Consider the following 13,999-nt stretch of genomic DNA (forward strand, 5'->3'; position numbering starts at 1 on the left):
TACACCCTTTAACTATGCCTGCACTCCAAGTCAATTTACATTTTGAAGCGAAATTCAGATTGTCGTCCTCTAAATTGCATGTAACGTTCATCTCAGAATTCTTGAAAAGGAAAAAAAACACGATTGACTTCAAAAATAGGTGAGTGTGTAATTAAAATTTACAGTTATTTCAGCCTAATATTGAGCACATAAATCGATCTAAATGACAAATTATAAATAAAATATTAATCTTGTGTAAGGTGATCTTTACACTAGAATCCCTCGCTTATTTTTGAACAAAAATTGATGAAATTTTCACAGGTGTAAGTCAATTTAGCAATGAGAAATTTATGTGTAATATATATTTCAAAAGCGAGTTATCTATCAAAAATTTGAACTTCATTTTTTAAGTAATACCAGCAAATCGTTCGCTGGCACTGATTCGAATTTGGCTCGAGAATTATTGTTAACAATTGGGGAGGGTGTACTTGGAAATCAACAAAGTTGCAATGGTAGGGTACCCGAGATACTTGCATCTACCTAATATTAATATTTGGCGGGGTGTCTCTGCAACAATGGATTGGCAGTTGCCAATCCGCGAACTGGTGTCTGATTATCTGCAGATCGTTTGCAGACTCGAACACCAGTGGATGGTGGAACATGGCCGAAGAGATGGAACAAGCCGGAAACCAACACACCTAACAGGATAATGGGCCGACTCAGAACACAACGCACTTAACAAGAAGAAAATATGCTGACTTTGCCGAAGTCTCTGGGTAACCTGATAGATCTTGCATGAAGAAATTACCAGAGAAGTCTCTGGCTAACCATCACCCTCTCTTGATTTGTTTTTTCATGAAAAAAAAGAGAGCGGCAGTTATATACATCTGGCACACGTCGCATTGAATTAAAGTCTATAAATCAATAAAATAATGGAGAAAGATTAGATAAGAAGCAAAAGAGCAGAAACAAATGAGTCACTAAAGATTAAATAGCAATAAATTTGCAAAACCCATTTCAAGAACATCACTCAAAATTGCATATTTTCCCTCTAGTTTTATTTCTCCGAACCCAAAGTCCACAATCCACAACATAGATACAACAGTGCAGAGCAGAAGGATTAAAGATCAGCCGCTGGTGCCGGATCTGTTTTTCGGTAGCTATACTTGCCAAATCTACGAACAACACCTGGATCACTTAAGGTGTTCCATACCTGCGAAGATTAAATTACAGTAGTTCAAGTAAAAATTAAGGGATGGGGATAGCATATAAATGGGTAGAATGGGGAGATTATGCTTACCTGCAATTTTCCCTTGGCGCCACCAATGGCTAACAAGAATGGGCTGTCCTCTGAAAAGGATATAGAGAAAATAGCTCCCTGATCACATAGAAGTACAACAGGTGTCATACTACAAACTAAGCCATGGACGTTAGAATGGAACCTCAACAACAATCAGAGGAGATGAAATTTTGTTTGCACTCTAATGTCCTTGTGCTGTAATTTCCTTTTTGTGGGTAAGGATTACTAGAACCAAGGACGTATAGCACTGTATACTCAAATGTCAGATACAAACAACTGTGCATTGTTAACAAAGTGTTTGAGATTATGCTGAGGTTAAAAACCAGTGTATTGAGATGATAATCAGTTGTAGTAAAATGTTGCTTTAAACAAGGGAAACAAGTGCAGATGCACGCACGCACACACGTGCATGCATGCGCACGAGCAGACATGTGCACACCCAAAATGCATATGCACGCATCCACATGCACCAACATGCAAAATGTGCATGGACATATTTTATGTATCAGGAAACTGCACAAAACTCCTTAACACTCATTTATCAATACCATCATACAAAGATAACAGGACTCTCATCAGGTGCAATATTCGATCCCTCAAATTATAAATTATGAGGTATTTTGCACAGGTCATGACCCTTGCTATCTACATAAATAAAAGAATGATGATAAATCAGGCAACCACGTTTCTACATCAAATGCTCCTATCAATTAGATACTGCAAGTGATGCAATCAAAGCTATCCATAAATCAGTCAAGTTGCAACACGTGCGCCAAATGTTAGTTCCATGTCAATAAATAACACATTTATATAAAAGATATTAATCCTTAAAAGTTCCGCTCAACCATGTAAATGGGTAAATGAATAAGCAAATCTATGAGATAACACAGACATGTAAGGTTTGTTCCAGCTTTTGCTGTAGGATTTTCTCTTGATCAGCTGAAAATGTACCGCTACTTGACATACCCAAGCACCACTGGAATGCATGTGTACATGCTAACATAAATATATACCTTAAAGCCTCGCGAGGATAAATTCAATTCTTTATTCTATATGAATAAAAGGCAGTTGACTGGTCATACTAAACAACTAAAACTCTGTGCAAGACTTACAGCTTTTGGATTTGTAGATGCAACACAAGAAGGCTGGTTGTTTGATATTTCCCAGAGTTTCACCTGCAATATTTGCAAGGGTGAGAATTGGCATATCATTACACAACTAGCTGGGGAAGCATAAGGATTTCCCTCCCTACCATTTTATCTGTAGAAGCGGTAGCAAGAAGCTGCACAGAAAACAGAGTAATAAGTATTCCACTATCAAAACTAGTTCCTTTTGTTCTCTATCAACCGTACAGAAGGATGAATCTAAGAACATACATTAGGAGCTGATGGATTATAAGAGATTGAAGAAACAGCTTTATCATGTGCATGAAGGGTGAAACATGGCTTGGGGCCAGAACTTGAATCAGAAGCAGTTGCCCGGATATCAAAACCTTGAACTGTACCATTCTCGAGACTGACCTGAAGCACATTCAATTTGTTAAAGTCCAGATGGAGAAGAAAACAAGCAAACGATTTACACATAAGCGAAAATAGCTCCATGACCATAATCATATGGAATATCCCAATAGGCACTACCTCGAATATTTAATGTTGGGACAATGAATCCTTCACTGTCATTCATTTTAATTAAGAACAATTGACAATATTTGTTTCCAGACCAATATTATTCAAATCCTTTTTCGCAACTTCCATGCAGGTTTTTTGGGGGTCTGTCCTTCTCTCTCACACCTCAACACTATCTGACCCTCTACTTCTGAAGGCCTCATTACTATATTCACTGGACATGATCATTGCAGGGAGATTCCCACCAGTTATCTTCCATTGGTGCAACTTGTACACAAACTACAGAACGTTTTTATCAAATATTGAACACTGAGACAGAGCCAAACAGAGTAACAGACAGTGGTGCTGATGGGATTTTCCTAATGCTGCTCATTTTTTTTTTGTATGAAAACCTAAACCAATAGGTGGGACTGTTGTTTCTTAGTGCCCCACATCTCCCTTACCAAGTTATAACACTTGTACCTTCCATATTGTAAAATTCTATAGGCTAAAGCAGTAATATCATGATAAATCATCCACAGAAACTCACCGCAAATGAGTGTTCATTATGTGGGTCCCATGCCAAGCTCTCGACATCAGCTGTTACAGACCACTTGTTCCTAGCAGACTCGCTAGATCTCATATCCATCTGCACTTTGTGGAAAATTAGAAAATATTAGTTTAAAGCACTATCATATAGCATTGAGAGAAACAGTTTAGACCGTTTACTTTTTGGTAGGATAGTTTAGACCACTTGTTAACATAACACAATATTGTCATAATTTTTCTCTAATAATTTGTCTGGTAGAATGTCAGAATGATATTTTGCAGGGAGCTGTCATTTACACATATTTAACTTAAGCAATTCTTAAGAAAAGCATAACAAAATTTTAGACAACCATCATATATAGAGATTGCCTCTTATTTTCGAACCCAGATTGATGTCTAAGAAGATGACTCGTTTAGAGAACCAAAAGATAGCATCTGAAAGACACTGAAAAAGCATTTTGTGCACATGATTTCTGAAGCCTTGTACACATATATCATATCTAAGATGGTTTTTATTTTCTAATCCAAATTCACCATGAATGAGAATGACTCATCCAGAGAATTATTATTACCATAGAAAACATGTTGACACAGCATTTTTATGCATAACATCTCTGATGCCTCATAGATGCAACAAAATCAGTCCGAATTAATTTTCAGAATTTTACTTTTGCATTTAAGCTAAGAAAGTGAAGTTCTTTGCAATGAATGGGTAAATTGGTAAAACGAGTATGTCACCAAAACATAAAATGAAACAAACACATATGCTACGAAATGTACTTGCAAATATGTCATAGCTTTCTGGTAATCCGAGCAAAAAAACTGCTCCACCAATCTCAGCAAAGATTAATATAGCAGAGTCTTGGTCAAATTTTAGTAGGAACTCATGAACCATTTGGATATGGTAGCCGTCACAGTGTGCCTTTGGAGTTGACGGCAAAAACTCATCAATGGCCTAAAATTTTACAGGAATGACAGCTAAGACTAGGTGAAACACAAGCACATGTTGTTTATGCTGCTACCAAGCTGCATTTGTGACACAAGATATATCCCCATGCATATGATGGTCTGGCATGAAGTATAAAAAAACAGTTGTCCATTACCATAACAACTGATTTATCAAAAGATCCACTGAGAAGTACTTCCGGTGAATGTCGGCTCCATGTAAGCGCTTGAACCTGCAAGACGTGTCAAGAGAGTTCGTCAGGTTATACTTGTGAAGAATTTCGTAAATATCATATCTTTGAGTATGCCAATGGAAAAAGATCTGATTAATCAATATTTATTACATTGGCAAACCAGTGCCATATAGTGAAAGGTAGGAAGAAGTAGAAAGATCTTTCAAAAGAAAAAAAAACAAAGGTTTTTATATGGTCCAATTAACGTGCAGAACAACCAATCTGGGGATGGGCAGCACCAAGAAAGATATTTCAGTCAGTGCCAGCCAAGGCTGGGATCTTGCATATATTCTACTAGTGGCCAAAACCTCATAATGAGATACCAGGTAATATAATAGATGTAATAATATAGTAGCTGAAAGATAACTAAGTCCAAGAACCAAATCGACCCAGCTGATCAAGTCCCAAACTGAAGGACTTAGCTGCGCCTACTTGATTCATAACTTGCTGAATGAGCCTAGTTCTGGATCCAATTATTAGAAAAATTGTTGATCTCTCAGCCACTGTTTATCAGACTCTGAACAAATTTTTAATTAAATACCTTATAAAATAAGTTCCTATTTAAATCAAGCTTGGCCCATGTTGTCTACATCTTAGTAGTCAGAAACTTCAATCAGGTATCATAGCAACTTTGGAAACTCCCCCAACAACTTGAAATGACACTCATTTCTCTTCACTTCAAAGTGTTTTTAAAATATCAGCTTCCTTGCACCTGCACCAGCTCCCACTCCTTGTTCTCGCAACGAAAGTCAACATGAACAATGTGGAGATCATTTTTAATCCAAATACGATCAAATGCATTTATAGCCTTAGAATCCTGGATATGCCTATCATGTGGGGCCACCTAGTAGTTAATTGGATCCACTTGGACTAGGGTAAAAAATTTTAATTATATTAAATTTATATAATCTACAATTCCATATCAATTTACAGGAAGTTTGCTGATAAACGGTTTGGAACCATTTAGATATACAACTAGATAATGTAGAAACAATTTATGAGACATGTTTTAATTACTAGGATGGAGATATTAACTCATTTAGGCATGCATCAAATAAGCCTTCATATAAAATGTATAATGTGTTCAACTGGTTTGCAATGTGTCACATTGCAGTACAGGGTAACTATGGTCACCTACATGTTTCGACAGCCTTGCTAAGATGCTATGCCATATTTTAAAACTCAAAGACCCTGGTCCTAAAATCCCAGACAATTTTCAAAAGGATCAATAGATGTGTAGAAAAGACCCTAAAGGATCTCAAGAGTCTTTGAGAATATCTCAACAACCTAACTATTAGAAATTTTCCTAGACTAGAAAGCATAAGAAAAGCATTAACATTAAACTCATGTTAAAACATATCACTGTGTATACATAAAATTGGTGGAAGATCTTAAGGGTTAACTTTTAAAAAAAAACTAGACAGTTTTTTTTACCGAACAAGTGAACGTAAAAAAATAATATATAAAAAATAAGCTTGTCAAAAAAAAGGTTGCAAGAAGATGGAGAGCACAAGGAAAGAGAAATGAATACAAGTATTCAACATATTGACAGTTTAAGAAATGCACCAAAATTCATTGTTTCTCATATTATGGAAGGTAAAAAAAAAAGTTGCCTTGTCTGTATGATGCTTGACTGTGACAACACATTTCCCAGCAACCACATCCCAGACCTTGACAGACTTATCAGCACTTGCACTAGCTAGGACATTCCTAAAGCACAAGACAAGCACGAATATTAATATAGTAAAGAATAATACATGGACCGACAAAGAATATGCATCATCAACAATATATGTGCTTACCTCACCTCCTTGTTCCATGCCAGACCAAGTACAGAGTCCCTATGACTGCCCTTCTTGTACTTAGCTGATGTCTACAGGTGCAAATCCAAATAATCAGTTAATAACTATAATGCCACTGGGCCTCCATGCAAGTTCATTGTCAGTAAAAAAAAGCACAAAAAATCAGTTACAGGCAAAAAGAATGACATCCAAACTACAAAAAATTTACACAGTATCTGGATCTTCATCAAATCCACATTCATATTTCATGCTCACCTACAATATTTCCAATGTTTTGATGTCAATGGTAAAATCATAATAGTTAAGTTGAAATGAAATATCTGTGTAATTAAATATTATATCAAAGGATAGTTCTAGTAAAATTTAAGAAGCCATATGGCTATTCTTTTCTTATTAAATAATGTCATTGCTGAAAATGTTGATGCCAATCAATATGGAACAAAAAATTACACAGATAAACCACAAGATTATATGTAATCCTCAAAGAAAAGATGCTGGAGGAGAATGAATATCATTATGCGTTAATAATACATAGCAGGAAAGCACATGTAGAAGCAGGTGAATACCATTAATCAAATTATGATGCCTTGAAAATATTCCTTTTCAAAAGTAACTTATAGCATACCTTTCTTCCTTCTTTCTTCCTCTTTGAAACACCTCCCAATTCCATAAATGGTTTGACCTCATCAATCTGTGATACATAAAGTACAGAATATAGATTTTATAAGTAATATATTCTGCCTCATCTTCAAAGAACAGAAACAAAAATATTTATTTAAAAATACCAAATATTATCAAAAATGACATCAAACAACAAGATTCTGATTATAATACACATACCAGGTCAAGGTCCCATATCTCAATAGCAGGTTCCATTGAACCTACAGCTATAAAGTTCCCTGCCAATGTCAAGACAGAACTATTATCAGGTTCCAAGGCCCTGATCAGACATATTATCTAAATAGAGTTCGATGCTCAGTCCACTACAAGAGTGATCATATTTAAAATAGCAAGTGAAAGACAAGCCTACCTTTATCACCACTCTTAAGATTACAATCAAGCCAAGCTGTGCAGAGGGGAAAAGCTGGAAGGATGATATCATGATGAACATACATATTGGAATCTCCATCCTCCAATTCCTCAAAAATATAAACCTGTTGCACCCATGTAGAGTTAGCTTGAATGAGAAATCTGAAAACACAGGACTTCTTATCTAGATCAAAGAAGAATAAGACAAAGATGAAACAGAAAATCTTAAGCAATTCTCTCACCGCCCATGTAGAGTTAGCTTGAATGAGAAATCTGAAAACACAGGACTTCTTATCTAGATCAAAGAATAATGAGACAAAGATGAAACAGAAAATCTTAAGCAATTCGGTTGCCGCCCATGTAGCTGACAGAATAATTTTGTCTGCTGAAGATTATATTAAGTTTTAACAGATTCAGGTGAAATGTTATACTTTTGTATTTGCAAGTGTTGCATATATAATAAACTGACAGCGACTCCCTGAATTAAGACATGATCTTGGAATTATGTTTTGCAAATTGTGACTTAGTAAAGAGACAGAGGCATTGTTGGTGAGAAAGTACAGAAGATTAGGGAAAAGGAAACCAGATAAATCAGGTGACTTGGCTTCCATTCTGGGAGACTTGTGTCCTTCAGGGTACAACCATATCCAAATAATTAGGATTAAACATTAAGTATCACCTATTCACTCAATAGGTTATATTAAATTGAGCCCACATTTGAATCAAGATTTGACATTTTACATAAACATCTTCAATGATAGGCTTTCAGGTAAGACTGTGGCAGGTCTGATTCTGCAAGAGCCATACTCAACATTCTTGAGTGTGTAGGCTATGGTTGGGACTCATACCATTCAATAGGACAAAATCCAAGTTTTTCAGGGTCTCAAATGGCATGAAAACATCTAAGAAAATCAGAAAAAAGAAAGTGATGAAAAGGGGGTGAAGCGGACTCATAGCTCTAACAAATCCAGCCGCCGGAGTGCTGCGCGACAATCGAGGTGACCTAATCAACTGCGTTATTCGTCTCACGGTAAGCATGAGTAACCTAGACAGACACACAAACTGCCACACAATCTCTCAGGAGATTTCTGATATCCTGTGGCAGCGGGTGCTCATCCCCTACTCTCACGTACCCCTGAATCCATATGATCATAGTAGCCGAGTCACTGTCTAAATAGATGTGATATCAAACACGCGCATAAGTAATCCCTTCCCAAGCAGCTCTGACCTCGACTCCAAGAATAGAGATATCATTGAGTCGGCTCCCCCTGTCGTGATCAGTCTGGAATCAGCGTCCCAGATCACAAATCCAACACCACCTCGCCCTTCCTCCTCAGATACACTCTCATCGAAGTTCACCTTGAGAAAGCTTAGGAATGGAGACTTCTAGAAGACGAAAATTGCCCGCGTCACTCTAAGAGCTGAGTGGGGGCCCCAGATGTCCCTAGCTATCCCAGAACCTCCTACATGCAACCACGGTCCTCAAGCTCTGCCTCTATCCCTCAAATGTCCTAGCATTCCTGTCTAGCCATATGTGATGTGTAACATAGACGGTAACGCCCCCAAATACTATGACCGATCTGCTGATGGAACCCTTCAAGAAACCAAGGAGGGATGCAACCGGGGTTGGAGACTACAAGAAACTCCAGTTGCCACCTGCCACACCTGAGCCGTTCTCGGGCAGCTGAACAACATGTGCTCAATGGTCTCCTCCTTCCTGCACTAGTCACAAGTGAGTTGGAGACTTATACCTTGTTTGCTCAAAACTCTCCTCGTTGGAAGGCAGCCCCATGCCACCTTCCAGAGACACAAGGCGGTCCAGGGGTGAACATGGAGCCTTCATCCAACGATCGAGGTGTCTCAACTCTGTACAGTTTTTTAAGGTCACCAGCTCTCACTCTGGATCTGCAAGTCGAGCTCCAGATCCTGCTGTCAGGTCCACCCCTCCGAGGTACCGAAACGGCTAGGATCCGCTCCACTAACTGAACCCCAAAAAGGTGTCGAACTTGAGCTTCATTCCATCTCCTCTCGCCTGGCTTGAACAGGTCACACACTCTGAGGTCTGAGCTCTCCACATCAACCATGGTGGGCCATAATCAAATAGGAATATCCGCCGCTCATAAATCGTTGGCCACATCAATAGACTAGTCATCCCAACTATCCATCAGATCCAGGCCGTCATCTCCGGGGCACGAGAGCACATCTCTTGCCAAATGAAAGAGCTATGACGATTAGCCTAGAAGTCGACGTTATGGTCCGGTCACCATATTTGGCCCTTATCAGGGAGCTCCAAAGGCTATCCGGCTCAAGCAAGAATTGAGCAACATATCTGGCCGCATTACTTCCCTCCTTGTTAGCAGAGAGTAAATACCCACCATGATCAGTCAACCCACATTCCATGCCACCCCTAGTCGAGTCAATCAAATCAGCTTCCAAGATAGCCTTAAGCATTCTTACCACATTCCCATGGTTGAACATCGCCGACTCGAGCTTTGCCCCCCCTGAATCAGCAGGATTAATAGCAGCAATAGGCTTCACCAGCGACCTTCGGATTTTTGTCTGATGAGCCGCACCATTGGACAGATTCGAGCCATCAGGTTCTCCTCCCTTCGCGGTTCTCTCCGATGCCGAGGCGCCTACCAAAAAAGCCGCCGCCCCCACTCCAGCCGGCTAGGGGGCGGGTTCGCAGGTTTCAGTGGGCTCGCCCCCCGCTGGGCCAGAGAAGAATCGGCGCCTCCCGGGCTAGAAGGCCTCCAATCCACCGGTGGGCTTCTGGCCTGCTCCCGCCGTAGCTTCCATCATCAACACGTCCACAGGCCCAGGCCCACTGGCCCGATCCATAATAACCGACCTTCAGGCTCGGTTCGCCTCAGCCACTGAGTCAACCCACCCTCTAATTCAGCCCTGGGTTGACTTGCACCAACAGCCGACTGAGTCGAGTCCGAAATAAGGTATCCTTGCTCCGGTGACCGTCGGCATGCCACCTTGGATGGCTTCTGCCACCTGTCCAAATCCGATAGCGAGGTAGGCGAGCTCGGCCAGTTCCTCGGCAAGCTCGGCATTGACTGGGACAAGCCCACACCAGAGGTGGACTCCAGGACTGACTCGGTCATCTTTCTCGATTGCACCCCACTTCTCAAGGGTCTGGGTTGTCGGATCTTGGTCGTTGTAAGCCAAGGTCCGAACACATGCTTCCCTACTGGTGACGACCCTTCCTCCTCCGTCGACACCGCAGTCTTCGAGTCTATCTCCACCACCATGGGAGTCGGTGAAACCCTAACTCGCTCGAGGTCTTCCCCTTCCGCCGCCAACACCTAGAACTAGCATTCCTTTTCCTTGTGGCCTATCCTCCCACATCGAAAGTCGAATGCCGATACATTCTCGAACACAAATCTCTGCCAAAAAACCTTATTTCGCCCCCAAATCCAGATCCTTGGGATTAGAGGATCAAGGATGTTGATCTCAACCTTCACATGGGTGTAACCCAACTTCCAAAGCTGCTCGATGAAGTCGTTGAGCGCTACCGGCCGGCCCGCTGCAACCGTGATCTCCAAAATGGAGGTCTTCTCCCAATGTTTCAAGGGTAAGCCTAGTAATTGGATCCAGACCATAGCCCTCTTAATTTTGTTAACACCCGAAACAAAGTCTGGAACCCAAGGTTCCATTGCCAACAACTGCCTGGCCACCAACCATGGGTCGTTAGCAAGGGCTGCATTCCGGTCTTCCTCTTGTCGGAAGCGGAAGACACAATGCTCCTCCGCCAGTGGAAACACCTCCACGTCATAGTCTAGCTTCTCTCGGGCCTTAAGATCCCAAGCAACCCATTCCGCAGGCACCCTCCACCCCGAGCTCCAAGCGATGACTATCGTCAACTCCCAAGCCTGTCTTCGACAAGGTTTGTCGTCTTAGTACCAGACCTCGTACCGGTGCCACGCCAGCACAGTGTTGATACGTTATGATATGGAATTTTTTTGGCATACCGAGTGTCGGTATACCACCCGTACCGAGTATCGATACCGAACTGTACGATATGATACATTTCGTGTCATCTCGTTCGGGTTAGTACAGCCATATCATGGTCTTGAGGTTTCGATGCGACCCACCGGCAACTCCAACACTCTAGAAAAATGCTTTTGAAGGGTCTCGAGTTCCTCGTCAGTGATCCGGTGACTCGTCCATACTGGTTGCCAGGGAGGCCCCTGAACCACGCCAGACCAACTCCTACTTCTGTTCGGAAGCCTCCTTCGCAGCCTTCGACTTGCGATCACCCATACTCCGTGCCCAACAACTATTCGCCGAAATGTCCCAGACGCAGCACAACCATTAAAGCACTTGTGACTCAGAGTGCAGCTCTCCCAAATCCAGCGTTATTTCGCTTAAGCAAGTTCAACCAACCTCCTTATGCTCTTGTTGGCTTTCCTAGATGTCCATGTTGTGATCAGACCACATAATCTGGGCTCCACTTATTAACATAAGAACTTTTAAAACATATAATATTCAAGATTTACAGAAACTTATGGAATCTATTCTGTAGAATTTGTCTTTTAAAGACCCTAATTTGTCTTTTCTGAAACAAAATCTTGAAATTCATTTTTCATTTATTTGTACATGTCAACAAAAACTAGTTAAGGAATGTAACAAATTGGCTTAGGAGATTGCTCAAAACTCTCTCTCCACTATCAGATGGGAGATTAAGATCCCACCTTTGTTAAGTCTCATAGATGAGAATGCATTGCACTTGGTAAGTTAAGGGAAACCATGGTTAGAGCCTCATCAAACCAAAAGAACCACCATGTCCTGACCAAACCATGCAAACTAAGAAAGTCTTTCACAAACTTGATACATGACTATAATAGAAGAAATTTTGTTGTTTGGCACATCAAAGATCAATGAAACAGTTCAAGCAACTATAATATAAAAATATAAAGGAAAATATCGGTGGTAATACAAAAATATACACGAAAACAGGATCAAGAATTGAATAGATGAACCACTATCACTTTATGGATCTCATAAGACCTACTAAACAACCATTGCAAATTGCAAAAGACAAAAAGTCATGTGCTCATAAAAAATGAATACCTCAAGATGACTCATTTCATCGTCATTCCGTGCACAAATTATAACCGCATCTGTTGGTTTTATGGTATTGTCTTCAATTTCTTCATCATCATCATCATCATCATCATCATCATCCTACTTAGAAAATTGTTTTAACATGAGGCAAAGATGCTACAACATGACATAAGTATGATGATATGAGAAAGAAGACTCACATCCTTAATTTTCAGATAAGGGTCCATGTCATTAGTCGGATAGTAAACGTCACCTAGGCCGGTACTAAATAACTCGATGCCTGAGAAGGAATCATGAATTCTAGAAGCTGATAGTTCAAATTTCACCAAAATCCAAGAAAACAGGGGAAAAGTGTACCATCATCATCTTCATCATAATTATCCATGTCAAGTTCTTGAAGACCTTCAGTTATGTCTTGAAAATTGGCAGAGCTTGTATTTCCCTGGCCAAGAGCTCTTGCTGCAGCTCTTGCAATGGATACTTCATCCACTTCATTGGAAGCATCAATATCCATGTCCTCATCTTCCTCCCCCTCACTGTCTCCACTGCACAATAGGGCTAACTTCATTAATTAATGCCAATAGTATCGCAACACAACAAAATAATTCAACGCCAACAGCTATATCATGAAAACTAAAACAAAACACACAAACAAAACCCGCCGGTGAGAACATTTACGTTCTTTCTAAGGCCCCCGTCGCTATTACTTGGTCAATCTCGTCTTGGGAAGGTGGCTCGGCAACCTCGGGAACCATCTTTGAAGCCCCTTTCGGGACCCAACATACAGCTGAAATCATCTTTATCGCAAAATATACCTATAAGAAAATAATAAATCAATGGCTTGAAGATATAAACGCTGTTAAAAAATAGATTTAAAAAAAAATATAAATCTTTTAAAATTTCTGTATTGCCCATTGCCGATCACGGATTCACTGCATTGCTTAACATCTCCATGAGAAAAAAAAAAAAGAGAAAAAGAATGGATTTTTAATGTTCTTTAAAAATAAAATTAAAATAATCGTCTCCTCCAATCGTTTCCATTTAGCCAGTAAAACAAAAGCGGGGCAATTCTAAAACCCTAAAGAGAAGAGGTTGGAGGGATCGAACCTTGAGAATAGAAGAGAGAAGCAGCGGCCGCGGGGATGCGGCGGCGGAGTCCGGCAAGTGATGCGGCGGCGGAGTCCGGCAAGCGATGCGGCGGCGGAGTCCGGTAAGCGATGCGGCGGCGCAGGCCGGTAGCGACGCGGTGGCGGACGTGAGGCGGCGGCGGAGGCGCTAGAGGCGGATCGACGAATAGGAGGGAAGGGTTTAAGGGATATCGGAGTTTTCAGGGGCTGTAATCACGTGTCATGCACGTGATGCGCGAGGGGAAGCGGGTCCGTGAGAGCGGAAGTTGAGGGGATTAAACCGGTAGGGTGGGATCTAAAAAAAGGTCCTCAGATTGCATTATTAGAGAACCAACCCAACCAAGTAATGGTTAAT

At 40.7% G+C, this 13,999-nt stretch overlaps 1 protein-coding gene across 3 annotated transcripts; it reads right to left on the reverse strand.

Moving 5' to 3' along the window:
- Positions 1–944: 944 nt before the first annotated feature.
- LOC103703761 (uncharacterized) lies at positions 945–13,965 on the reverse strand. Of its 3 annotated transcripts, none has more exons than XM_008786731.6 (17): positions 13,625–13,965; positions 13,196–13,332; positions 12,875–13,062; positions 12,718–12,797; positions 12,524–12,637; positions 7,443–7,566; positions 7,253–7,311; positions 7,038–7,103; positions 6,413–6,483; positions 6,224–6,320; positions 4,536–4,610; positions 3,434–3,532; positions 2,656–2,799; positions 2,532–2,561; positions 2,392–2,454; positions 1,280–1,357; positions 945–1,192 (listed from the first exon to the last, which is right to left on the reverse strand). In XM_008786731.6, exons 2-17 carry the CDS (start codon positions 13,312–13,314, stop codon positions 1,100–1,102), a joined length of 1,500 nt encoding a protein of 499 aa, XP_008784953.4. In that variant the 5' UTR covers positions 13,315–13,332; positions 13,625–13,965; the 3' UTR covers positions 945–1,099. The 3 variants fall into 3 exon arrangements, with proteins under 3 accessions (XP_008784953.4, XP_089780694.1, XP_088558086.2); XM_089924568.1 differs by having other exon boundaries at positions 12,524–12,627; positions 12,717–12,797; positions 13,625–13,827; XM_088701960.2 differs by having other exon boundaries at positions 12,524–12,633; positions 12,717–12,797; positions 13,625–13,827.
- Positions 13,966–13,999: the final 34 nt, after the last annotated feature.

This window comes from Phoenix dactylifera, chromosome 7 (genome assembly GCF_051530095.1).
Source record: "Phoenix dactylifera cultivar Ajwa chromosome 7, Ajwa_hap1_PhDact_Kaust_v1.1, whole genome shotgun sequence".
NCBI classification, from domain to species: Eukaryota; Viridiplantae; Streptophyta; class Magnoliopsida; order Arecales; family Arecaceae; genus Phoenix; species Phoenix dactylifera.